The 27287-nt window shown below is 36.1% G+C and overlaps 1 protein-coding gene and 1 long non-coding RNA gene across 6 annotated transcripts in view; both read right to left on the bottom strand.

The window, feature by feature from the left end:
• Window positions 1–822: 822 nt before the first annotated feature.
• On the bottom strand, window positions 823–4172 carry LOC133199122 (uncharacterized). The gene is made up of 2 exons (XR_009722749.1): window positions 4069–4172; window positions 823–3921 (listed from the first exon to the last, which is right to left on the bottom strand). It is a non-coding gene; the product is annotated as an uncharacterized LOC133199122 (long non-coding RNA).
• A 4-nt stretch (window positions 4173–4176) lies between these two features.
• The window catches only part of LOC133199111 (neogenin-like), a 33350-nt gene continuing 10239 nt past the window's right edge, over window positions 4177–27287 (bottom strand). The window contains exons 7-27 of one of the 5 annotated variants that reach the window (XM_061334985.1): window positions 26990–27262; window positions 26553–26745; window positions 26140–26285; window positions 25811–25996; window positions 24490–24641; window positions 24036–24294; window positions 23469–23666; window positions 23015–23110; window positions 22174–22354; window positions 21823–21968; window positions 21252–21359; window positions 20385–20582; window positions 18586–18687; window positions 15157–15328; window positions 14528–14736; window positions 14220–14363; window positions 13715–13876; window positions 12865–12891; window positions 8977–9066; window positions 5031–5167; window positions 4177–4622 (exon numbers count right to left, since the gene is read on the bottom strand). In XM_061334985.1, coding sequence (XP_061190969.1) covers window positions 4524–4622; window positions 5031–5167; window positions 8977–9066; window positions 12865–12891; window positions 13715–13876; window positions 14220–14363; window positions 14528–14736; window positions 15157–15328; window positions 18586–18687; window positions 20385–20582; window positions 21252–21359; window positions 21823–21968; window positions 22174–22354; window positions 23015–23110; window positions 23469–23666; window positions 24036–24294; window positions 24490–24641; window positions 25811–25996; window positions 26140–26285; window positions 26553–26745; window positions 26990–27262 — 3278 coding nt within the window. In that variant the 3' untranslated portion in view covers window positions 4177–4523. Of the gene's footprint in view, window positions 4623–5030; window positions 5168–8110; window positions 8312–8976; window positions 9067–12864; window positions 12892–13714; window positions 13877–14219; window positions 14364–14527; window positions 14737–15156; window positions 15329–18585; window positions 18688–20384; window positions 20583–21251; window positions 21360–21822; window positions 21969–22173; window positions 22355–23014; window positions 23111–23468; window positions 23667–24035; window positions 24295–24489; window positions 24642–25810; window positions 25997–26139; window positions 26286–26552; window positions 26746–26989; window positions 27263–27287 lie in introns of all 5 variants that reach the window. The other 4 variants (XM_061334987.1, XM_061334984.1, XM_061334988.1 and 1 more) reach the window with 4 other exon arrangements.

The following is a 27287-nucleotide window of genomic DNA, read 5'->3' as shown; positions in this document are numbered from 1 at the left end:
AAGGCGTGGCCCTTCATTTTAACAAACTTAAATCACCTTTACCCAAGGATACTTTGTGGCAAGTTTGGCTGAAATTGTCCCAGTTGTTCTTGAGAAGTCGCAGATATCGATGTGAAAAGTTTACGCATGAAGCACGACAACGGATGAAAACAGAAAGCAATAGGTCACCTGAGTGACTCAGGTGACCTAAAAATAAAACTTTATTTTAAAGAAAATAATTTTACATCGTAGAAAATATTGTGATTCTTTCAACATTACCATGCATTCTCTGTAAGCAACTACACATTTACTTTAGGGCTGGGAAATGACATTCTTCTCTTTTGATGAAATTTGCACTACAGATGCGTCTTGGTACAGAACTTGGAAATATGGTGTAAGAAATTACACATTTTCACTCAGTTGCAATGGAGACGAATCCATTGAATTTGACAATTTCTAGCCCTTTTTATCCAAATGAAACAAGAAAATTGAGGAAATGTATCACAGGGTGCAAATTTCATCAAAATAAGAGACATTTCGTTTCTTGGTTTTAGTGCTTACAGCATGTACAGAGAATGCATGAATGACGTAATAAACAAAAGGCCGGTGGACCACAATGCTCACATGAGTCACTATTGCCCTGCTGTTTTTCAGCAGCAAAATCTTTTTTGTAAAATTGTGAACTTTTACTGTGGCCTCACCCTAGACCTAGAGGTCATGATTTGAACAAATTTGAATCTACAACACCTGAGGATGCTTCCACATAAATATGGCTTGTCAACCTTAGAAACGTGCTTTCTCTCTGTCAATATGGTATATATCTCAAGTCAATTGAACACAGAGTAATTATGACAATTTATTGAAAAAGATGTTTTGTTCAAGGTCAAAATGTCTACAAAACACAAACACAACCGAAAGCAATACTCATCACTTGTGACATCATCACATCAGGGTTCACATGAGTAAAGTACTAAATATAAAATACCGCTACATATTGAAAACAAAAAAAAATATGTAAAACACAATGCAGTTCTATAAATAACGAGTACACAACCTTTGAAATAAAGCAGATGATATAAAAAAAATTATCTAAAATGTATCAAAGTTAAATATTTAACTTAATAATGTAGAAACAGTAGTTCATATAAAAGAGAAATGAAATCAACAATAAAAAGCAGGGAACTTTTCTTTGACTTCAGTAAAGAAAATGTCTTAAAATCTTGGTTTTATATTTTGTGACACTAAGAACATAATTATTTTCAATCGTATGAATAAAATAGAAGTTATATACTTCATTTATATTGAAGAAATTCAGAGCAAAAATAAACCATCAACTTCAATTTATGTGCAAAAAAGTTTACAATGGTGCAGTACAACATTAAATTAATTACAAATAAAAATTCCATTGTGTCAAAATAAGAAAGGAGAATCCTGTCTTTGCCAGTTTATGTAATGAAACTACTAATTTATCAATGACCAATAAAACAACAAATGTATTACCTTGAAAATAATTAAGTACATATGTTACATGTTTGTGGCAAAATAATACGGACATGTACAAATGATAAAATAACATCAGCAGTACAGATCTATAAAATTATAAAGTTCAGTAAGACTTAACTCCTGTTTTGTAATGTACACATTTAAAATTTGTGAACAAAGGACCTCACTATAAAGATGTACATAAATACAGGTAACTATGAATTGACATAGTATTTTATGTCAAAATTTTGATGATGTTACTAAATATAGCACCACTAACAGTCACAATACACAGGGGATTCATGTTACACTATAATCCAGGTATTAGTGACCTTAAAATGATAGATTTGATTTGATTCTCCTTAATCTTTTTTGTACTTACAAACAGCTTTAAGCATGATAAAGATCCATGTTTTGCCAAAAAAAAAAGTTTTGCAAAAATACAAAAAATTTGGTCTACTCTATGCAAATTAAATGAGAGATATATACACATTGCAACAATATATGGCTAAGGTTTGACACATGGAAAAGTGGTTTTAAGAATTCAAAAACACATTTTTCTTGATAATATCAGGATAGTTTAAATGAAGGTGGGTTTTTGGCTCAAAATGACTGTTTCTCCATGAATAAAATTTTACATTATCACAAATGTACATATATGAAACAATGATGATCTCTTTTTATAATTCAGGCACCAAAAACATAAAATGACCTGTACACCCCTCATACATGGACTCATCCATACTAAAGTGAGGCTACGCGTAAGAATGAGGCCGAGTCTGTTGGTTCAGTGACATGATTGCAACATTCTTTGTTGTACAAGTCAAATAACTAGTTTAACAGGTTAAATATGGCATCTGTTGCGAAGGAGAACATTTATATATACTTCTACAAATTTACTACTGTGTTTGTTGATTAATTAATGAGTGTTTTAATTAACAGAGATTTCACATTCCTTTTCAGTTTTTTTTTCCTTTATGAAATAATACTCCATATTCCACAGAGTTGGATTTTTCATTTCAATCACACACTGCTTCAATTCCATGTCAATAACAAAACATAGGTAATCAAAGATTACGAAGCTCACCTCGACGAATGTTATCTACATGTAAGGCAAATTTCACATCATATTTTTTTTCTAGTTAGGGTACATCCCAAGATCAATATCCATGCAAGTTTGATTTAATTATAGATCTGCTCAAAAAACTTTTGACCTGTTTAGTAATCAAGAAAATTTTGGTCAGTTCCAACATCCAAAGCAAGTCTGGAAGTTTTCATCCTTAGATGCACCATCTATGCAAGTTTTATCATAACAGGCCATAATATTATATAGCTACTCCAAAAAATTACCCTGGTCACTCATCTGGAAAATGTACGTCAGATTCAGAATCCAAGGCAAGTCTGGAAGTATCCATCCCTAGATACATCATCCATGCTAATTTGGTTAAAATATGGCTAAAATTCACTCATGTGGAAAATCTAGGTCAGATCCAGCATTCGAAGCAGATTGGTTAGTGTACATCCCTAGATGCATCATCCATGAAAGTTTGGACCAGGTAGGGCTTATAGTTACTTGGGAACGAGACTACTCCTAAATCTAAACCTGGTCTCACATGTGGAAAATCTAGGTCAGATCCAGCATCCGAAGCAAGTGTGGTAGTGTCCATCCCTGGATGCATCATCCATGCAAGTTTGGTCAAGGTAGGGCTTAGAGTTACTTTGGAATGGACCTGCTCCTAAAACTTTAACCTGGTCACTCATCCGGAAAATCTAGGTCAGATCCAGCATCCGAAGCAAGTGTGGTAGTGTCCATCCCTAGATGCATCATCCATGCAAGTTTGGTCCAGGTAGGGCTTATAGTTACTTGGGAATGGACCTGCTCCTAAAACTTTAACCTGGTACACATCTGGAAAATCTACATCAGATCCAGCATCTGAAGTAAGTGTGGTAGTGTCCATCCCTAGATGCATCATCCATGCAAGTTTGGTCCAGGTAGGGCTTATAGTTACTTGGGAATGGACCTGCTCCTAAAACTTTAACCTGGTCACTCATCTGGAAAATCTAGGTCAGATCCAGCATCCGAAGCAAGTGTGGTAGTGTCCATCCCTAGATGCATCATCCATGCAAGTTTGGTCCAGGTAGGGCTTATAGTTACTTGGGAATGGACCTGCTCCTAAAACTTTAACCTGGTCACTCATCTGGAAAATCTAGGTCAGATCCAGCATCCGAAGCAAGTGTGGTAGTGTCCATCCCTAGATGCATCATCCATGCAAGTTTGGTCAAGGTAGGGCTTATAGTTACTTGGGAATGGGACTTGCTCCTAAAACTTTAACCTGGTCACTCATCCGGAAAATCTAGGTCAGATCCAGCATCCGAAGCAAGTGTGGTAGTGTCCATCCCTAGATGCATCATCAATGCAAGTTTGGTCCAGGTAGGGCTTATAGTTACTTGGGAATGGACCTGCTCCTAAAACTTTAACCTGGTCACTCATCCGGAAAATCTAGGTCAGATCCAGCATCCGAAGCTAGTGTGGTAGTGTCCATCCCTAGATGCATCATCCATGCAAGTTTGGTCCAGGTAGGGCTTATAGTTACATGGGAATGGGACTTGCTCCTAAAACTTTAACCTGGGACGCCGACGCTAACGCCGACACCGACGCCGACGCCGGGGGTATAGCATAAGCTCATCTCGACTTCGTCGAGGTGAGCTAAAAACTCCTTAGTTTCAAAATTAACTTTTTCTCATCAAGCAAAAATGCTTGATTAAGTTCCTTTTCAATACAATTTGATTGCTGAATTAACTGACTTTTTCCATTCCATTTTGATGTCGTTGAATTGCTCCAAGTGAAGCATCAAAACTTGTTCAAAAAAGATGTACAAAGAATCTTTTTACATCACTTTCTCCAAACTGGAGCATAACGTTGTATAAGGATGACACTCATCCAAGAAATCTAGAGAAAACTTCCCCAGAATTGTGTGGATTTTGCTCCGAATGTTTTGTCCTCTGGGACTTCAGTATTTTCTGGTTTATAACACTAGACTACAATTAACCTTATAACAATGCTACACTTCAAAGTTCTGCTGAGTAATGGCATTTAAGTCTTTCATTAAACAATCCAAGTTTGCCATTTCAGCAGATAATTCTTCTGTACTCTCTGATTTCTGAAGGAAACAAAAACAAAACAAGCTATTCATTAGTATTCCTTAAATATAAATCATTTTTATAATGAAAATCTCATCAGAACATCAAGAAACCTCTATGTCGCTTTGGACTTTCCTTTTTTTTCCCAAAAAAATGCTGATTTCTGTTTATGTAGGTTTAAATGTAGTTTTTTCTCAGACTGAGGAAAATATTGTTATACCAACTGAATGAACTGTAGAATTCAAATGTAGCAAAGACAGAGTTTGCGTTACAATTTTTAATCTTGCCAATACATTGTTTTGTTACGTCTGTGACAAACATCAGAAACTTTCTGTATTTTACTTTATTTACCTGTATATCTTTGTATTCCCTCTTAACCTTATGTGTTTTACCTGATTATCTATCTATTTTACCCCTCATTATTTTACCTGAATGTCTGGGTCAGTCCCCGCCTTCAGTACAACGTCTGGAGCCTTTGGTTTAATGACAGGTATGGCACGAGGTTTGACAGGAACAGCTGATAATGGTGGCCCTGCCTTCTTATAGGGAGATTGTTGTGGTTTTACTGAAACAGGAAAAGAAAGCAAAGGTCAGGTACACAGTACAAATTGTGTCATTCCAATGAGTGCACTTTGTGTAAAAAAAAAGGGGTGGAGGGAAGGTAACATAACCTATGACATACAATAAGTCACACATAAAATGGGTAACCCTGTTTGATACCAGTGATTCATATAATTTTTTCTATTTGAAATTTTCTGTTTCTATTTCACAAAAATGAAAGTTGTGAACAAAAAATAAAGAAAAATTCTGTTTCATTCTCAAGCTTTGAGACAGTATACTTATCTAAAGAAAATCAGACAAAAGCATTATACCCCAAACATCTAAATACCCCAAAGTACAATCACTTTAATTATTGGTTTAAGTAGATAATCTTTGATTTGCATACAAGTAAATTTTATACATGTTAAAAGTTTTATTAAAACAACAAGCATTATGTGCAATTCATTTCTATTATGGTGCATGATGGCCTTTCCTTAACCATAATTTCTAAAATTTAAACACATTACTGAATCAGATGTAATAAAATCACATAGGATTGTTTCTCAAAAATATTGTTTTAAAACCTAGAATTTACAACTAAGAAATTTTATTTTCCGTTTCAAGACTCTGCAGCAGGGTTGGCAAAAAACTGGGAAATACTCATATTTCCCAGGACGGTGGGAAATACTGGTAATTACCGGGAATTACTGGTATTTCCCGGGAAATACTGGGAAATAAGAAATAGCTACATATTTCTTTCATATTAACATGTAGTACACTTTATTGGCTAAGATATCCACCTGGTATCACTGTCCCTGATTTAAAAAAAATGGTTTCCAAGTAATTCATTTTATATAATCATAACACAGTATATTCATATACCAGACTTGAGTGTCATTTGTTTCATGCTTAAGTCAGATGTAGTCTATAAAGGTCCATGAAATGAACCCAAAGATCCCAATTGGGTTTTTATATAACTAAAGAAGGATCTAAGAAAATTCTTAACTGTTGAGTATGGTATATAAATAGCAAATCTAAGAAGAAGCCTTTCAGTTCTACTCAAGGTAATTATCTCTCAAAACAGGAGCACAAAACTGTCCAGAGCAATTTGTTAAAACAACATGATTGTTTGTAATAACTACAGTGTTTATAGAAGGATAAAAACAAGTTGTTTTTTGTTCTTGGATTTATAATTATTAAACTTAATAATTTTACAAAACTGAAAAGAAACTTAAATTGGAAAACTTCAGTTTTATAAAGCCTGGGGGAAATGTTTCAGAATGCTTATGGTGATGGGACCCCGAGTAATGATACATTCTGAATATTTAAATTGCAATTTGATACATATACCATATTATTCATCTTCTGCTTTTATGTTTATTTTATTTTTAAATTTTGTATAAGATTGAATGAATTAGAGAAATAAAAAAACTTTAATAACTTTGTATTTCCCAGTATTTCCCAATATTTCCCAGTTTAGAGAAAATTTGTAGTATTTCCCGGGACGGGAAATACTGGTATTTACCACTGGTAATTCCCACCACTGGTATTTCCCGGCCAACCCTGCTCTGCAGTTTAAGCAATGTATGCACCTGAAAATTTATTTACATGTATACCTTATACATATTTTAATGGGTCATTTTTGCATCATCAACCTTCTGTAGTTTTGGCTTCAAGTCAGTGAATTATTTCGCATTTTTATACATGGTGTTTTTTGCAATTTCAGTCAATTTCTTGAGACTGGGATTTAGGTATCTTTTGATCTTTCTTAAATATATTTAAAACAACAAATTTCTGAAAAGTCAACAAAAATACTAAGAGGTACATTTTTTTTCACATGCAGCAAAGCTATGGAAAATACAATAACTACATGCAATGATAATTTTGCCATCCACCTCTGAGCACAACATTGAGCTAAAAAATTAGGAAAAAACACTTTTTAGCAAAAATCCTATATAAAAGGAATTTTGATATTAGAAAAATTGCAGCCATATTGAAACAAAATTTATACTTGAACCTATCAGAATTGTTATAGTGAGAGGTTAAAATCAATTTAAGATTAGATGTGTATAGTTATATCTGAAGCAATGTTTAGCTCATAAGTGAAGGCTAGCTAAATTCAATATAGTCTAGTTATATCATGCAAAAATGGAGACATGGGACAAATAAGAATTCTCCGGAGACATTTAATCAGAAATAATCTGTACTTCGCAAATCCTAAGGTTGTTATAATAATTTATTTATTGTTTTTACATCTGAAACAAGACTATTTCACTCATATGAGACCACTGAATGTGGTGAAGGGCTTCAAATTTAAACCTTTACTAGGCACTTGGGGTCACTGAGCAGTGAGGGTTCACTGGATGTCAAACCCTGTCATGACACATCTTCGCTAGCCACAGGTTTGTGTTCAGGAATCCAATTTTGGATTGGAAACCTTTTGTTTAGCGAAGATGGTCATGACACAGGACCTCAGTTTTTAAGGTCTAATCTGAAAGATGGACCCTAATAAATAAAAATTAAATTTTTAGAAAGGTAGCCTTAGTTGGGTTGAAATTAGACCATCGATATCATGTTTAGTACCAATTGTTAGGCCATTGTTTTCACAGGAATTTTTATTATGGATTACTCTGTTAATCTGATCAATAGAGGGTTCACTCTAGGTGTGACTGGTTGACAGGGAATGCTTACTTCTCCTAGACACCTGACCCCCCTCATTAACACTGTTACTGATTTTGTGTTCATTAACTTGGAAAAAGTATATTTTGGATCTTGACTTTTATTCAAGCTTGTACCTCTGTAAAAGTTAGGGTTTTTTCACCTTTCTGTTAAATATTTCAGTACTCTATGCTTGACATCCTTTATGCTTAATAGAGTATTCCAGCTTGTCTGTTTGAAAGTAATATACTTTGACCTTTTACCTTGACATTTTAACCGTTGACATGGCAATGGGGGGTTTCTGTCTTACCTATCTGATGTTTAGGGGTGCTATGGTGATGAACCCCGGACAATGGTTTGGGGTAATTATGGGGATTCGGGGACGTAAAGCTTCTCATTGGTCGATTTCCTCTGGGAAGACTTCGGTAACCGTCAAACTCATGTTGTCCGGGTGCTATGACAGCCATAGGCTGACCTTGACCCAGGGAATGACAGTCAGGGGGCTTCTGGCCTGAAAAGGGAGGGAGGGGTCAAAAGGTCAAAACTAAAAATAGCAAAACTACATATCAAAAAAGCAAGGATATTCAATACCATCAATAAAAATAAAATGCACAACAGTTAAAGCTTAAAATGATATTGATAAGATAAATAATATGTAAATGAGAAAAAGCATTTAAAAGGTAGAGGTTGCTGAGAGCTGCGGATGATCAGATGAGATGATGGGGTCACCTAAAGGTCATGAAGAGGTATAATGTGTTTATATGTTAAGCTTAATGTCCTGATATATTGAGTAAGGCAGTGATTATTAAAATGTTACAAGTCAAAAATACATAATTCATAGGTTACAAAGAGCTAAAGCAATTTCTATGCCAAGTATGTTAAAGTAAATATTGTTATATTAAAATATCCTGATACAAAGAACTCTATTTGATAAAAGAGGGGAAAAAAATTCAATGACAAAATTGTTATTTCTCTGTTTTAATTCATTCTAATGGAATTAAACTATCATGTTTTATTAACTACTGAAAAAATGTTAATGTTTACATAAATTCACAGACAGACAGACATAGGGAATACATTACAGATATAAAGACAGATAACAGGGATACATTACAGATATAAAGACAGTCAATGGGGATACATTACAGACAGACAGACAGACAGAGGGATACATGCCATAGCCAATGGATCTACTGGAGAAGGAATGGTCATCATGACAACTGTGTAAGCTGGAACTATCGTCATCATCAAAAGCGGGACGTTTGTCTGCGAAGCAAAAAAAATCATGATGTCATCATGATAACAAAAACGGGGCTAAATGAAAATAAGATATATAAACTGCCAGCCATAGTAAAGAAAAAAAATAAGAGAAAAAAAAAAAACAAAAAAAAAACAAGAGACCCAAGGGCCTTAACGGTCACCTGAGTATAATACAACACTAAAGGATCCATGGAAGTATAAAACAAAATTAACTGATAGACGAAGCAATATTGCCCAAGAATTTCAAACATAGGTAATCAAAGATTACGAAGCTCACCTCGACAAATGTTATCTATAAGTAAGGCAAATCTCACATCATATTTTTTAAGTCTTACAGGGATGATAATGAATGCAAAATATACAAATACAAAGAACACTTGCCTATTGTGTAAGGTATTCAATATATACAGATATTTTTTGTCACTTGCCTAGTGCTACAATTCAGTACACACAGACTTGGGTATATACAATGTGGTTATTTGCCACTTGTCACTATTTACAATAAGTCACTCTGGCTCTCTGTGATTCTTTGTTCACTTTGATAAAGTATAAAACAACATCCAGTCTCCTGTCAACCACAACTCCTCTACAAGTGACACTAACTTAGATCACCACAGAGTATACATACTGCATACAATTACACCTTTTGCTAAATATATAAATAATCTTTATGTCAATCTTTTATACTGCTTTCCAGGCAAGAATCTGACTTTGAACATACTTTGCTCATTTAAACCAAACATTCATTTTTATTTTGTTTCTATATATATATAACATTCTTTCTTGTATTCTCATTCAATCAAATAACCTGTTAATTAAATTATATACAAGGATTTCTTGATTAACAATATTTAGCAAAGGGGAGTAACTCTCATTTGCTTCACATCACAATTGTGTACTCTGCCTCCTAGATACCCACAAGCAAAGAAAAGGCACATTTACTTATAATTAAATTTAATACATGTATTTACATTGATATTATTGCATTTAGCTTGTTTGCTTAGTACTCAGGGGCAGAGGAGAAGTTTTTCAAAGCATTAATGCATTTTGCTATTATTTATCAGTAGAACCCCACCCAAGCTCAAGAACCCCCGACCCAGGGGCCATGAAATTCAAAATTTTGGAAGAAGCATCCTTTCTCATCATAACTATGTATTTAGTTTGTTTAATTAATACCAAGGGGCAGAGGAGAAGATTTTCAAAGCATTAATTTATTTTCAGTATATAATAAATAAGTCCCCCCCCCCCCTACATGGAACCCCTGACCAAGGGGCCATGAAATTCACAATTTTGGAAGAGGCACTCTTGCTCATCATAACTATGTACTTAGTTCATCAGCTCAAAACCCAGGAGCAGAGAAGATTTTCAAAGCATTAATTTATTTTAAGTATATAGAAAAAAAGCCCTCCCCCCCCCCCCCCCAACACATGGAACCCCTCACCAAGAGGGGCCATGAAATTCACAATTTCGGAAGAGGCACTCTTGCTCATCATAACTATGTACTTAATTCATCAGCTTAATACCCAGGAGCAGAGGAGAAGATTTTTAAAGAATTAATGCATTTTCACTATATATTCATTAGTGCCCCGCCCTAACACCAGAACCCCTGACCCAGGGGCCATGAAATTCACAATTTTGGAAGAGGTACTCTTGCTCTTCATAACTATGTACTTAATTCATCGGCTTAATACCCAGGAGCAGAGGAGAAGATTTTCAAAGAATTAATGCATTTTCACTACATGTATATAATCATTAGAGCCCCACCCTAACACCAGAACCCCTGACCCTGGGGTCATGAAATTCACAATTTTGGAAGAGGCACTCTTGCTCATCATAACTATATACTTAATTCATCAGCTTAATGCCCAGGAGCAGAGGAGAAGATTTTTAAAGAATTAATGCATTTTCACTATATATTCATTAGAGCCCCACCCTAACACCAGAACCCCTGACCCAGGGGCCATGAAATTCACAATTTTGGAAGAGGCACTCTTGCTCTTCATAACTATGTACTTAATTCATCAGCTTAATACCCAGGAGCAGAGGAGAAGATTTTCAAAGAATTAATGCATTTTCACTATATATTCATTAGAGCCCCGCCCTAACACCAGAACCCCTGACCCAGGGGCCATGAAATTCACAATTTTGGAAGAGGCACTCTTGCTCATCATAACTATGTACTTAATTCATCGGCTTAATACCCAGGAGCAAAGGAGAAGATTTTTAAAGAATTAATGCATTTTCACTATATAATCATTAGAGCCCCGCCCTAGCACCAGAACCCCTGACCCTGGGGCCATGAATTTCACAATTTTGGTAGAGGGCTCAATGCTTATTACAATCATGCCAACAGTTTGACTGCTTGATGTCCAGGAGTAAAGAAGAAGATTTTTAAAGATTGCATTAATTTTGATGGTTTTAGCCCCACCCCTCAGGCCCCAGGGGGGCAGGGGCCATGAATTTCACAATTTTTACTCCCCTTCACCCATAGATGCTATATGCCAAAATTGGTTGAAATTGGTTCAGTGGTTCCAGAGAAGAAGCTAAAAATGTTCAAAAGTTTACGACTGATTGACGACGAACGACGTACGACGAACGACGACAGACAAAAACAGATAGCAATAGGTCACCTGAGTGACTCAGGTGACCTAAAAACAAAGGAAATGGATAACGTACAGATTTACACAAAACAATAAAAAAGTAGTGTAACAGAGAGTATACATAGTAAATCACTTAACCATTAAATTTTAATGAATCTACATTGTATTTTATGCCTTGAATTCAGAAAATATGATCTTAAGATATAATATACATTAGAGACAATTTATCTACGTATTATAATTAATGAATTAAGCTTTATTTAATTTGGATCTTATTTATTGTTACTAAGATGCTTCATTTAAAAAATTTCTGTGATTTTCCTCTAGAAAATCTCTTCAGAAAGCATTTTTTCCCTTTACACTTTGATGAATGTTTAAGTATTGAAACCTGAATATCCACAAAATTTTTATAAGCTTTTTAAAGGTTCAAAGAGTGTGTTCTTGATGATAAGATTTTTTTTTTAAACATCGTTCTTGTATTTCCGTGTTTAAAACTTCTAAATCCCTAGCACATCTCCATCACGGTCCAATGGAGAAGGCAATTAAATACATAAGAAGACTTTCAAATTAGTTTTCTTATTTGCCCCTGTGGGTTTTAAGGCTGAATGACTTGAGATTTTTTAATAATACCTACATTAGTCATGTTTTTACCACCTTTCATCCCTCTAAGAGAAATGGTCTATCATTTTAACAAACTAAAATTTATTTTAGCTTTAGTTTAATTCAGTCAAATACAAATTGGTTGGTTCTTGCCCTTGTCAATGGGAAAAAAAAAGAAGTCAAAAATTCTTACAACACACGCATAAAACATAGAAAAAAAAATTGTCAGAATAAGTGTATTACATTCAATAGCTCTAAAAGCTAAATTATTTGCAAACTTGTTGAGAAATTTTTTTTAAAAGGCTACGACTTCATAGCAAAAAGAATCTTTATAATTTACAGACCAATAAGCATGAGTAATTATAGTATACTTTAATCTGTTAAAGGGGAACATTTTTTTTCCTGTTATTTTGCCATTTCCTTGACAAAATCTTGAGATATAAAATTTTTTCAAGCAAATTCAATACATGTATTGAAAATGTTGTTGAAGATGAATATGTTTTGAAAGTAAGCATAGTGATTGATCATTTTGATCATCTCCCTTGGCAGAAGGTCTGTTCCGCCTTAACAGAAGCTGTATTGAAGTTAATAGTGACACACTTACATGCATACTCTACAGGAAATGCTTGAACTACAAAGAAAAAGGAAACAAAACGTGTCAATCATGCAGTTCTAAAAAACAAAAAAAAAATTCGTGTAAAGGAAAAAATCAGGCTCATCTCATTTCAGCTTTGTTCAAGGCTTCAATCATTTAAGGCCAGACAAATCTGTGTCAGTTTGTTGTTGAATTCCTACACCTGGTATCAATATGGGTGCTTTATTCAAAATTTGATTGATAGAGAGAAAGTGTTGGGTGGGTTCTGATTGTTTCATATTAGGCTTGCTTGACAGGGCCTACCACTGGTTAGAGTCTGTGTTTTACCATTTACAGTACCTGTGTGATGTGGGAAATCATACGTTTATTTAAATGATTGTGGGTACGGCTTGCTCTCAGGATCATATTGAGAGGAGGAAAGGGATAGGAGAGGACCACAACCTGTATAACTGCATGTGTCTGTGAGGGGTGGGCATCCCCATTTATATACATGTATATGTGTAAGTAGGGCCTGCTCTCTGGGTACTTTTTTTGAGGGAACTTGAGGTTAAGGAAAAGGGGGGGGGTTTATATGTCACACTTATACAGGGTATTTGTATTTAATGTGAATTTGGCTTGCTCTCTAGATACTGTGTGAGGTCAGGGGAGGCACAGAAAAGGGCTTTGGATATTTTATACTTAATGTGTGCAAGTTTGGCTTGCTCTCTAGTTACTGTTTGAGGTCAGAGGAGGCACAGAGAGGATGTTTACAAACACTTACTTGAGTGTTTGTACTTAAATGTGTGTGGGTAGGGTTTGATTTCTGGGAACAATTTAAGGGTCTGGGAGGGGGGAAAGGAGGGTCACACATCACACTTACTTGGTGGAGGCTGAGGTAAATCCCCTGCATTGACCCTCGGTCCCCCACTCGTATACTGCATGTTGTACTGTGTACGGGGGAATCCCGGCCGCGATAACATCCCTGGCTCTCCGCGATCCATGTTTAATGCTCCGTTAGGTAGAGCTGTCACCATGGCTATAGCTGAAAAAACGAACATTCCATACAGCTGATAAATATATTCTTACTCAGAACATACATTTTGTAAACTGTTTTAAAACCCTTTATTCCTTTGAACCTTTAAGATTTGCAAATTATTTTTAAAGAAAATTTGAAACAATTTTTTATGTTGCAACATTAAACTCAATGAAACTTGAGCTACCAATAGAGACTGTAGTTAATTATACCCAGGCAACTGACATGTCATGCATGTCAAGAAAATTAACTTTGATTATGGAGATATTCTTATCATATAACTTGGATTATGGAGATAGTCCTATCATTTAACTTGGATTATGGAGATAACCCTATCATTTTTTTAACTTACGTTCCCTGGGTGGTGGCTGAGCATCAACAGAAATCATGAGAGGTTTGGTAGCTTTGGGTCGGATTATCCCAGGATTGGGTTGTCTGGGGGGCAGGAACCTCTCCCGCTCTTCATGATCAGAAGGAGGATGGTAATACATCTCATCTAGTAAACAGAAAACCAAAACTTGTTTTAAAATTGTTTAATCCATTTTTTAGCAATGGGTTGTTAACCTTATACTTGTTGTCTCTGCCCATCACTTGAATCCTCCGTTCTTGTTGTAAATAAACTTATGTTTCACTTGAATTTATCTTGAATTTAAGTCTTACTTCTCTCTTCATGGTAAGGTGGAAGGTCATCCATCGATCTGTAGTCATTAGAACTCCGCCGAGTCGTGCTCATTGTTAATGTTGACTCACTCCTCTGACCTTTATCAATGTTCTTCATCTCCATGTTGTCATGGATCCAGAGGTCAGGGGGTTTAAGGTCACGACCTTGACCTTTACCCTTTAGTGGAGACTGTTGATTCTGTTGTGCTCTGCAAGATAATAAGTTTTGAACACACCTTTTAAAATCACTTCCTAATCATTTTTTTTTTCATGTTTACATCCGAGTTGAAATGAACCATTTCTTGTTTGAATCCCTGATGAAGTCTGAAAATATTTCCACATATTATTAACCATGTTAACAGAGAAAAGTGTATTTCCATTATAATTGATAAACTGTTCATGAACTAGTGTATAACATAACAACCTTTTTTTTTTCCAATTTCACGACAAACATAAAAGTTTTAAGAAAAGTGTCACCATGATATACGATGATTTACAAACAGCGTCAGCATGGAAATTTCTTTTTCAATGAAAAAACCTGAGGATCATTGAATTTATACACTTTCAATAAATGAATAACTTTGCATATTTAACTCTGGCGAGTATTGTTGGGTTGTTGTTGTACATACTGTCGTTTCAGTCTCTGTTCGTTGTCACGTCTCTTGCAGTAGATGACGGCCACTACGATGATGATGATACAGAAGGTTGCCCCGACTACTGACGCGATGATAATGTTCATGATTCCCGTTGGCAGCCCGCCTTCAGAGTTACCACCCCTTCGTCCGTCACTATTTACGCTGTCTATAGATACAAGTATAAAACATTTAACAATCCAGACTTTACTTAATATTTACTTCTGTACCCTACCATTTCTCTGTCTCCTAATTCCATAATTATCTATTACAGTAGTAAGTTTAGATTTCCCTTAGCTAGCATGTATGATGTTCTGAACTGAAGATTTATCTAGTCGTAAAGTTTTACTTGTTCACTAAAATCAGAAACACATGCATTCCTATTTTCGTCATTTTTGAATAAAAATTGATAAATATAAGGAATTTTGCAAATACTCTCAACATGTAAATGAATCTGTCTTCAAAAATTGAGTAGGATATATATCTATTATCTTATAACTTTGCCCAGATGTACAAGAGCTTCACTGACCGAAAGATCGTCACCTTCCTATTCAAAAAAGTCAAGAGTTGGTCAAACACCCTGGATTTAAACCCTTACAGAATTTCACATCCGAAAGTAAAACATGGTAAAAGGGCAATCATGGCTATTAAAGATAATCCATCAAAAGAAAAAAATTCAAAATATTGTACATTAACTATGTATAACTATAATTACCTTGGGGTGACTACTGTAGGGTGGGATTTTCCATCTATTTTTATCTTCTGGTGTGGGAGAATGTGGTGTACTATCCTATTTCCTATCTAGCTTGTAACACAAGATTATCGTGTGGTGGGATTTCCCATCATATTTACCTTCTGGTGTGGGAGACTGTGGTATACGATTGTGTGGTGGGATTTTCCTGTCTATATATACAGTCTGGTGTGGGAGACTGTGGTATAATATTGTGTGGTGGGATTTTCCCGTCTATATTTACCTTCTGGTTTTGGGAGACTGTGGTATACGATTGTGTGGTGGGATTTTCCCATCTTTATTTACCTTCTGGTGTGGGAGACTGTGGTATACGATTGTGTGGTGGGATTTTCCCGTCTATATTTACCTTCTGGTTTGGGAGACTGTGGTATACTATTGTGTGGTGGGATTTTCCTGTCTATATTTACCTTCTGGTTTGGGAGACCAGGGTTCAACACTAACTTTTTTAGGCTTTAGTCCGGCCTGACTAGTGCTTCTTTACTTTTACCAGTCCGCACGCGATTTTATGAGTCCGTCAAAAAAGGAAACATCAATGTTTTGAAACATTAATTTAAAAATAAACATTTCAATATACGTTTTTTTTTTTTTTTTTTTATACTTTTATTAAATAAACAAAGCATTTACGTGAAAGGGTTTGGGTTTATTCCCAAGTACGGATTCATTGAAATCTTGTGATCAAAGAGTACGATCGTATTCCCGATGTCGTTCTTTTTCTCTTGCATTACATCCAAAAAAACGGTCCTTCGGATGAGACCGTATAAACCGGGGTCCCGTATTGCAGTAGGTGCTGGCACGAAAAAGATTCCTCACTTCTCAATGGCTATAAGTGCCGAGCATAGGACAAAATTTGCAGCTCTCCACCGGCAAGTGGTGGCGTCTCCATATGAGTGAAAAATTCTCGAGAGGGGCGTTAAACAACAAACAAACAAACAAACATCCAAAATGTCTGACATCTTTCTTTTATGTGACATATAAATTATGAACGCTAAAACGTTTTACTTCATATCAATCAGTCAAAAAATTAAGTGCTGACTCGAAATTGTCTAACCACCCGCCAAGAAGCTAGAAAGCTAAAAATAAATGCGGGGTTTTCCAGTAAAAGTTGTGGAGAATCGGACATTAGTAAATTATTCATATTGTTTTCCAGGAATTTTTATTGGTCCGTTCGGACTAATTAGCCACAGATTTAATTAGTCCGAAAAAAAATGTGTTAGTCTGAGACTAACGGACTAACGTTAGTGTCGAACCCTGGAGACTGTGGTATAATATTGTGTGGTGGGATTTTCCCGTCTATATTTACCTTCTGGTTTTGGGAGACTGTGGTATACGATTGTGTGGTGGGATTTTCCCATCTTTATTTACCTTCTGGTGTGGGAGACTGTGGTATACGATTGTGTGGTGGGATTTTCCCGTCTATATTTACCTTCTGGTTTGGGAGACTGTGGTATACTATTGTGTGGTGGGATTTTCCTGTCTATATTTACCTTCTGGTTTGGGAGACCAGGGTTCAACACTAACTTTTTTAGGCTTTAGTCCGGCCTGACTAGTGCTTCTTTACTTTTACCAGTCCGCAAGCGATTTTATGAGTCCGTCAAAAAAGGAAACATCAATGTTTTGAAACATTAATTTAAAAATAAACATTTCAATATACGTTTTTTTTTTTTATACTTTTATTAAATAAACAAAGCATTTACGTGAAAGGGTTTGGGTTTATTCCCAAGCACGGATTCATTGAAATCTCGTGATCAAAGAGTACGATCGTATTCCCGATGTCGTTCTTTTTCTCTTGCATTACATCCAAAAAAACGGTCCTTCGGATGAGACCGTATAAACCGGGGTCCCGTATTGCAGTAGGTGCTGGCACAAAAAAGATTCCTCACTTCTCAATGGCTATAAGTGCCGAGCATAGGACAAAATTTGCAGCTCTCCACCGGCAAGTGGTGGTGTCTCCATATGAGTGAAAAATTCTCGAGAAGGGCGTTAAACAACAAACAAACAAACAAACATCCAAAATGTCTGACATCTTTCTTTTATGTGACATATAAATTATGAACGCTAAAACGTTTTACTTCATATCAATCAGTCAAAAAATTAAGTGCTGACTCGAAATTGTCTAACTACCCGCCAAGAAGTTAGAAAGCTAAAAATAAATGCGGGGTTTTCCAGTAAAAGTTGTGGAGAATCGGACATTAGTAAATTATTCATTTTGTTTTCCAGGAATTTTTATTGGTCCGTTCGGACTAATTAGCCACAGATTTAATTAGTCCGAATAAAAATGTGTTAGTCTGAGACTAACGGACTAACGTTAGTGTCGAACCCTGGAGACTGTGGTATAATATTGTGTGGTGGGATTTTCCCGTCTATATTTACCTTCTGGTTTGGGAGACTGTGGTATACTATTGTGTGGTGGGATTTTCCTGTCTATATTTACCTTCTGGTTTGGGAGACTGTGGTATGATATTGTGTGGTGGGATTTTCCTGTCAATATTTACTGTCTGGTGTGGGAGACTGTGGTATAATATTGTGTGGTTGGATTTTCCCGTCTATATTTACCTTCTGGTTTGGGAGACTGTGGTATAATATTGTGTGGTGGGATTTTCCTGTCTATATTTACCTTCTGGTTTGGGAGACTGTGGTATACGATTGTGTGGTGGGATTTTCCCATCTATATTTACCTTCTGGTTTGGGAGACTGTGGTATACTATTATGTGGTGGGATTTTCCCATCTATCTGTTGGGGGTATTCGGGGTTTATCTGACCGCCACCACTGCCGTCCGCTAAAAACATGCCACAAACATCACAATGGTTAGTAAACAATGTCAGTACAGGACCGCTTCACAAAAGATCTCTATAAACACAATTAACACTACATAACAGCTCAATAATACGACCTATACCCATAGGCTAAATTCCCTCAAACCAAGTGATTTTTTTTTTCAGAACCCTGAGTTTTGATTGATTATCATGCATTCTGTGTTTCAAGTGACTGATCTCTACAGAGTACCAAGGTTATTAACTGGCACCAAAAATATGTTCATTTATATATTTATATCTATATCACTTCATAAATATTACAGAAAACCTTGGTTAACATTAAAATGGCTAAACGGAGAGCATTCAAGTTTTGTAAACCTTTGATTGCTTATAAAAGATCTTTTGTGAAGAAGACCAATGTACCCGTCACCAAGCAACACAATAATCTCCTTCATACCAGGACTACATACAGTACAATGCCAAGGCATTTAGAGAACTCTGACACTGAAGTGGCTTTCATATTCATATAAATGTACATTTCAATAAATAGTATTATAAAAAAAATCTAAAACTATGGAAATAGAACATTTAATCAGTAGAAAAACCTGAGTATTTTACTATATTAGAACTATTTAGGATCTCAATTACATGTATACACGTGCATATTTTTTCTCACACCATACTCTAACCTTATTAATATATAGATGATATGATATTGGAAGTAAACACTATTCAACTCCTGAGCTAATTCTCTTAACTGAACAGTTACTGTTGTATAGTTCCAATCCCTTAATAATACATAGATGATAATTATAATATTGGAAGTAAACACTATTTAACTCCTGAGCAAATTCTCTTAACTGAACATTTATTGCTGTATAGTTCCAATTCACTCCTGGTGTTACTCATTACCCTGATTATAACAACAGGTCTGAGATTTCAACAACAGAGCATGGAGAGATTCTCAATCAATCTATCTCAATAAGCTTAAGTTTTGCATAAATTCAAGCTTACTTAAATCGCACCCATACCAAGCTCCAGCTTGGAAATTTTTGAAAAGGATACACATCTTAAAACTTGGACAGCTCTAGGTCAGGTGACTAAAGCCACAGAGGGGTCAATCTGAAGATTCGAGGCTTCAGTCAAGGGGAGATAACTATCTACCTTATACATTGTGTGACTGTGTACGTGTGCTGTAATAGTGCACTACCAGACAAAAGCAATCTTATCTACACCAAACAAACTTAACTCCCTACCCCAGGACATACAAAAGACATCACTAATTTGCCTTATCACCCATGCAATCATTTTGTTTACTTCTTCAAAATTTGTGTGGAAAATCATGGGGGGATGTAAAAATAAATTCAAATAAATTCAATTTCATCAAATAATGGTTAAAAATTTTAACAGCAGATGAACACAATAGGCCTCTTACTTGCTTGGGAGATCTCTCAATATTCAGAAATTAATTTAAATTTCCACATTTCCACATTGAATTCAAAGCATGAATCTTCTGGTTAAATGTTTTTAGTTTATCTCATGTGAGGGCCGAATAACTTTCAATTTTCCTCAAAATAAGCTGAAAAAAAACCTGAGCCTTGAACTTAAATGAAATTTTTTCCTTTTTTTTTTGCCTACCTTAAGAGAGGGATTCAGCACACCTTTCTAAGTTCATGTACCAATTTACTAAACAATGCTTCTAGAGTGTTTAGTTGCTTACCTTTAGGAGTTTTGTAGATCACTGTTTCAGACAATGGTCCATACCCTTTACTGTTACGTGCCTGGACTTTAAAGTAATATGTCGTTGACGGTGTCAGTCGTTTTATCGTCGCTGACAATTCGTCCCCTTCCAGGATGCCGTCCACCACCCACTCACGTAATTCTTGTTTAGGATCAGTCGTGTAGAAAACCAAGTAACCTAGAAAAACTTCATCATTTAAATTCACTTCTGAAGACTTGATCAATCTTTTTTTTCTGTAAATTACTTTTTATCCATGAGAACTTTATTTTCGCGTAATTACGCGAGCTGTTTGCTTGCAAAAAATTTTATTCTCTAGTATAATTTTCTTCTTGAACTTGTGAAAATTGTGTCTTCCTTTTTAATACCAAATTACTACCTTGCAAATATAAGGTGTCACAAAAATTAGGTGATGTACAGAAAAGCAGACACAGGCAAAAAACAGGTCAATCAATACAAGTGAATCCCAGTCCAGTGAACAATGTCAGAAATTTCACTCATCTCATTTGACATGCAATATACTGTAGATGTACTTTTTCCCAAGTGGGATTATCTTCATTTTATTACTGTGTATGCAGTCAGAGATTTTTAGCGGAAATTTATCACAGCGTACATAAATTGCATTGAAGACTTACAATGGCAAATCAAGAAATCTGAACAATTTTCTGAGTATGGAACAGAACTTGTGATTCTGCAGAATTATGACCCAATGGAAAAAAGTACATTTACAGTAAGAGGATAACGAGTACAAGTGCACTACACTAGATATTTGTTGTTGTACCAAAGTTTCACACATCTCACATTGACCTTTGACACTGACCAATCATAGATTACCTGACACTGACTTACCTGTAATCTGTCCATTGGGTTTGGCTGGGGGCTGCCAGTTCATGATGACTGCTCTGGGGTCGTTTTCCTTGGGGACCGGGGTCAGATCTAGAGGGGGAGAGCCTGGGGCTACAAAATACAAAACATGATCTAGATAAGAATATAATACAAAGCAGATCTCAAAACGTCTCAACCAACATATAATATATCAACACGAAAATCTAAAAGTTCATCTATATTCTAAAATATTTTGTTGATATTTTGTTGTCAAAAGGAAAATTAAGGATTCAGAAAGACCTACTGTTACAAAAGATACTGTGTAACTAAGTTTTCTTTATAAAATTCTCTTCTTCAGCAGTTATAATTTGTTGTCTTTAATTTTGCCAACTTTGGTAAACTAAACATACAATTTGCTTGATAATCATTTTTACCTCCATCATCAGTTACACAATATAGTATATCTGTTTACATTAAAATCTTATTCTAATCTTGAAGAAGTTTAAAATACAAACAAGTAAAAACCTTCTTAAGGATTTTTCAGAATCGTAAATGAAATCAAACACAATTGTGAATGTAACACTCAGTGGCTTACCTGCTTCTTGCGTCTTGTTGGTTTCTTTCATACTCCATGGACTTTGGCGACGACCTTTGATGACCATGACATCAAACTCGTACCTGGTATTAGGCCTCAGACTGTCTATGTGTTCATTCAGGTCTGTAGAATTCTGGTACCAGTATCTATAATTTGACCCATTCAGACTTATAGAAGATGTATGATGTATTATTTTTAACTTGATTTCAAGCAAAGATAAATGTACCTTATTTATCAATTTATGTATTTAATAGTCATTTTTGGCTGTACTTAACTTTACCAGTTATTTTCATTTTTTTCAATCTTGGTGACCGTGCCTTATCTCTTGGTAATATCTGTATATCAACTTACCTGCTGTTTTCACTCTCCACGTTGGTGGCGACGCGGTACCTCACGGTATAGTAGCGGTTGTCCTGCACCATTTGATTGACATCCAGTGTGGTATCACTCCACATTAGGACGATTGTCGTGGAAGATAAAACGAGTGTCTTCAGGCCCACGGGTGGCATCAGAGGAAGAACGGACTCATGCACTGGAAAATAAAATAACACAATAATAAATTATCTAGTGATATACATTTAACAATTACAGATGTTCTCTAATAAGAACAGACTTATGCACTGGAAAAACTTGGTAGTAAGAATGTTATAGTTACAGAGTTCTTTTATGTAAAACCATTGTGTTGGTGGTGGTGGTGGTAATATACTGTACATGTAACAATAAGAGGTATCTCACTTTTATCTGCGGTACCTTACTTACTTCTTTAGAGGTGGTGTTGATAATAACTAGAGATGCCTTATTTTTATGACTGGTACTTTACCTGGTTCTTTAGATGTGATAACAACTAGCGGTGCCACACTTTTACATGTGGTATCTTACCTGACTCCTTGGTGGTGGTGGTAACAACTAGCAGTGCCACACTTTGACATGTGGTATCTTACCTGACTCCTTGGTGGTGGTGGTAACAACTAGAGGTGCCACACTTTGACATGTGGTATCTTACCTGACTCCTTGGTGGTGGTGGTAATAACTAGCAGTGCCACACTTTGACACGTGGTATCTTACCTGTCTCCTTGGTGGTGGTGGTGGTAACAACTAGAGGTGCCACACTTTGACATGTGGTATCTTACCTGACTCCTTGGTGGTGGTGGTAATAACTAGAGGTGCCACACTTTGACATGTGGTATCTTACCTGACTCCTTGGTGGTGGTGGCTGTGGTGTATCGTGGTGGTCCTTCTCCTTGGTTGTTCTTGGCTTTGACAGTTATGACATACTCTGATGAAGGCACTAAAATTCATTAGAAATAAATATTAATATTTAATTTTATGTATAAGAAAAATATGGAGAAAGATGTATAGAGTCCACATTTCTCCAACCTCAACTTACTTGAAACAATCAGACTCTTCTGGCCTCAACTTATCTAATAACATAAAACAATCAGACTTGTCTGACTACAACTTATCTAATAACTTAATAAAATAATGGATTCTACTGACCACAAACTATCTAAAAACTTGAAAAACCAGGCTCCTCTGGCCATAACTAATCTAAATAATAATAATACAACAAGATTCCTCTGTTCCTATCAGACATGAACCACACGTACATAAACTTAAAACATACAGCACTACAGAAGGTTACTTACACAGATTTCTGATGGTGAAGACATGAGTTTCTGGCCCAAAATGTTTCTTTTCTGTGTCTGGCACGCCCTTCCCCCACCCAAGAATGTACCCCCGGACCATTATCTTAGACTCGGGGGGAGGGGTGGACCAGGAAACACGTATGGACGTGTCGTCCGAGGTCACATGTACTCTACGTGGAGCATCCGGTACTTTGGACTCTGTGAAAAAATATGAAAAAGTTCTTATGAAATTAAATCTAGAGATAGTATCTGTCCCTGGGGCATGCATATCTTTAATTCATTGCATTTATCAAATAAAGCATATTTTAAGAATTGTGAAATGTAGAGATGAAGCATAAATTATTTCAAAATGCAAGAAAATGAATATACATTATCTCACGATATCAGTTTGCTGGTGGAAAAGACCATTATATAAACATATTTTTATTTATGACTCTTAGTACAGTTTTTACAGATTCAATCTAAAATACTGCATGAAAGTCAAATTTATGCATAATGTAACACTTTAATTTTAATTCTTTAAATAAAGTATTATTATTATTATTAATTTAAAGCTGGGATACTCACCATCCAGATCATCTTTATAAGTGGTGGCCCAGAGTTTCTGGGTCAGTGGTCCACTCCCGTTGACAGTAAGCGCTGAGATCCGCACCTGGTATTCTGTATCTTTTTCTAGGTTAGTCAGAGCGTACAATCGTCTGTTTCCATCAGTGGTAAAAGTAGCACCGTTCCTGGATGCCCCTCGTGTTTTGTAGCGGATTTTGTACCCCGTTATGATTCCGTTTTGATGATCCGGTGGGGGAGGATCCCATCTTACAATCAGTGACTGGAAAAATCAAAAATTATACTCATTTATACATAAACATTAAAAATTTCCCCCCTTGTCGCAAGAAGGCTATTTAAAACTGGTGATTTCAAATAAAACAGACTTCTCTTAAACTGATTATGAGCCAATTAAAACAGAGTATGATCATGATGATAGTTTAACTAGATCTACAGTGCTGTAAAGATTGTAACATACTGTGGAACTTGCAGTTTCCAAAGTGGCATTTTGTGGGGGTTCCGATGGTTTGTCTGAAAAAGTTTTGGCGGAGATTTCCCTGGTGCTCATGCCCTCACCATTCTCATTGACAGCAACAATGTGGAACGTGTACTCTCTAAACGCCATCAACCCTACAAAAGACAATGTGGAACATGTACTCTCTAAACACCATCAACCCTACAAAAGACAATGTGGAACGTGTATTCTCTAAATGCCATCAACCCTACAAAAGACAATGTGGAATGTGTACTCTCTAAACGCCATCAACCCTACAAAAGACAATGTGGAAAGGGTACTCTCTAAACGCCATCAACCCTACAAAAGACAATGTGGACAGGTACTCTCTAAATGCCATCAACCCTACAAAAGACAATGTGGAACGTGTATTCTCTAAATGCCATCAACCCTACAAAAGACAATATGGAACATGTACTCTCTAAACGTCATCAACCCTACAAAAGACAATGTGGAACGTGTACTCTCTAAATGCCATCAACCCTACAAAAGACAATGTGGAACGTGTACTCTCTAAACGCCATCAACCCTACAAAAGACAATGTGGAACGTGTACTCTCTAAACGCCATCAACCCTACAAAAGACAATGTGGAATGTGTACTCTCTAAACGCCATCAACCCTACAAAAGACAATGTGGAACGTGTACTCTCTAAACGCCATCAACCCTACAAAAGACAATGTGTAACGTGTACTCTCCAAATGCCATCAACCCTACATAACATGGAAAGGCTATCATGAAACATCCTCAATGAGAGATCTAGATAAGAAGGGAAGTTTATCACTTACTGATCACAAATAACTAATGGTAAAATCAAGATAACAATTTATGTTACTCAAAAACACTCTCATCCTCCGAGGGTCTCTCACATCTTAAATATCTACATGATTGTCTATCTACTATATCCTTTTACCTGCAAGTAAGTATCTATTCGATAAATAATGATCAAAAAAACTCAGCATTGTACCTTGTTGTGTTTTCATACCCCTGACCCATCATCCTCCTTCCAACCTTAAAACAATTTTGAAATTTTTTTCCCCTCATTTTTTCTATTTTCCCAATCATGACAAGGAGCACAAGGTGGGTGTGACTAGTCGGCAGGGGATGCTCATTCCTCCATGGCACCTGATCCCACCTCTGATGCTTTACAAGGCTGTGTTTGCTCTGCACTCTATTTGTATTGTTTCTATGGACTTTTGAGATTGATTACCATGATTACTGTTCATTATCTCCATATTTCATTTGAATGCTTGCTGGTCCAGAATAAAATAATATAAGGTTGTACCTCTCAACAGCTTCTTTGTGTCCGTGACCTCGATCTGACTCGTATGTGAGCTGTCGGCCTCGGAGAAGATGAGGAGGTACTTGGTGATTTGTCCCTTGGGTTGGCGGGGAGGATTCCAGGACACGAGGATAGAATGGGGAGACTGGGGGATGGCCAGTACATCAACTGCAGGGCTGGGAACAGCAACTGTAGGAATAGACAGTAGTACATTCATACAGTAAAATATGCTTATAGTGAAGTGCGAGGGAAAAACAAATTGATTCACTTAAATGTACATGTAGCTTTATCTGATAAGTTTGTGTATGTTTTCATACTGAATGGAAACTCACCATCTTTATCAGTGCGTACTGTAGTACGTGCAAAATTACTGCTGAATCCGTAGCTGTTTACAGCTCTTACTCGGAACTCATAGTTCGTGTCTGGCTTTAGTCGCGGGATGTTGGCCTCTGTGTGAGTTGTGTTCAACATTCGTTCTCTGGAGAAATACAAAATGAGGAAACTTCAAACTTTTATCACATTCTAAGCCCATTCTATCTCTTTCTTTTAGGAGATAAATATTTTCTTAATCTAAAACTTCTTATAATTTTTTTAAGGTGTGTCTTTTATCCTTTGTGTGGCAATCGTGAATGAAACAAAGGATCCTATTTTAAATTAATTGATTTCAAGCATATAATACATTGACATACAACATAACTAAATGAACCTAACATTTTATCCCGGACCCTTTAACCCTCACCCCTACCTTGTTGACCCCTGTTCTTTCCAGAAGACAGAGTACCCTGTCACTTCTCGATTACTCGGCTGGGTCCATCGAAGCGTGATGAAGCGTTTGGATATGATGGCTGCTGACAGATCTGACGGCTCCTTGGGTAGATTAGCTCCATTACTGGAGTAAGGATCTAAGTACTGATAGCTAGCTGTCGAGGAAACAGGGCCTGTAAACAAAAGGAAAAAGTCAAAGTTCATGCATTTATATTTAGAGATGGTTAGCACAATAAGCAGATTCACTTCTTTGTATGTAATGTTTTGTATTTACTTTTATCATTTGGTAATACAATAAGCTGGGTCATTGGTAGTATACAATGAGTTGAGCTATCTATAGCTTACCATTCAGTAACACAATGAGCTGAACTATTTTACTATTTGGTAACACAATGAGTTGAGCTATCTATAACATACCATTAGGTAACACAATGAGCTGAGCTATAGCTTGTATACTCCCAAGCTCATTGTTTCCATGACACTGATAAAACCCAGCATCAGTCGGAACCAATCCCAGAATTCTCAGCTCGTTCCTGTCCTCTATGACATAATCAGTTGTTACTATGGCACTGCCGTCTTTTGTCCAGTAGATTCCAGGGGTTGGAGAACCGTCCAATTCACAACGAAAAAAGGTATCAGTCTTCTCTTCCGCCATACGACTTTTGGGTTTTACCAAAAACTTGGGTGGAACTGAAAAGGAAATACAACAAATAAA

This window comes from Saccostrea echinata, unplaced genomic scaffold (assembly GCF_033153115.1).
Source record: "Saccostrea echinata isolate AGI-Se365-2 ecotype Australia unplaced genomic scaffold, CSIRO_AGI_Sech_v1 ptg000033l, whole genome shotgun sequence".
In the NCBI taxonomy this organism is placed as follows: Eukaryota; Metazoa; Mollusca; class Bivalvia; order Ostreida; family Ostreidae; genus Saccostrea; species Saccostrea echinata.
Note: the sequence above shows the minus strand (reverse complement) of the source record. Positions and strands in the feature narration are given on the sequence as shown.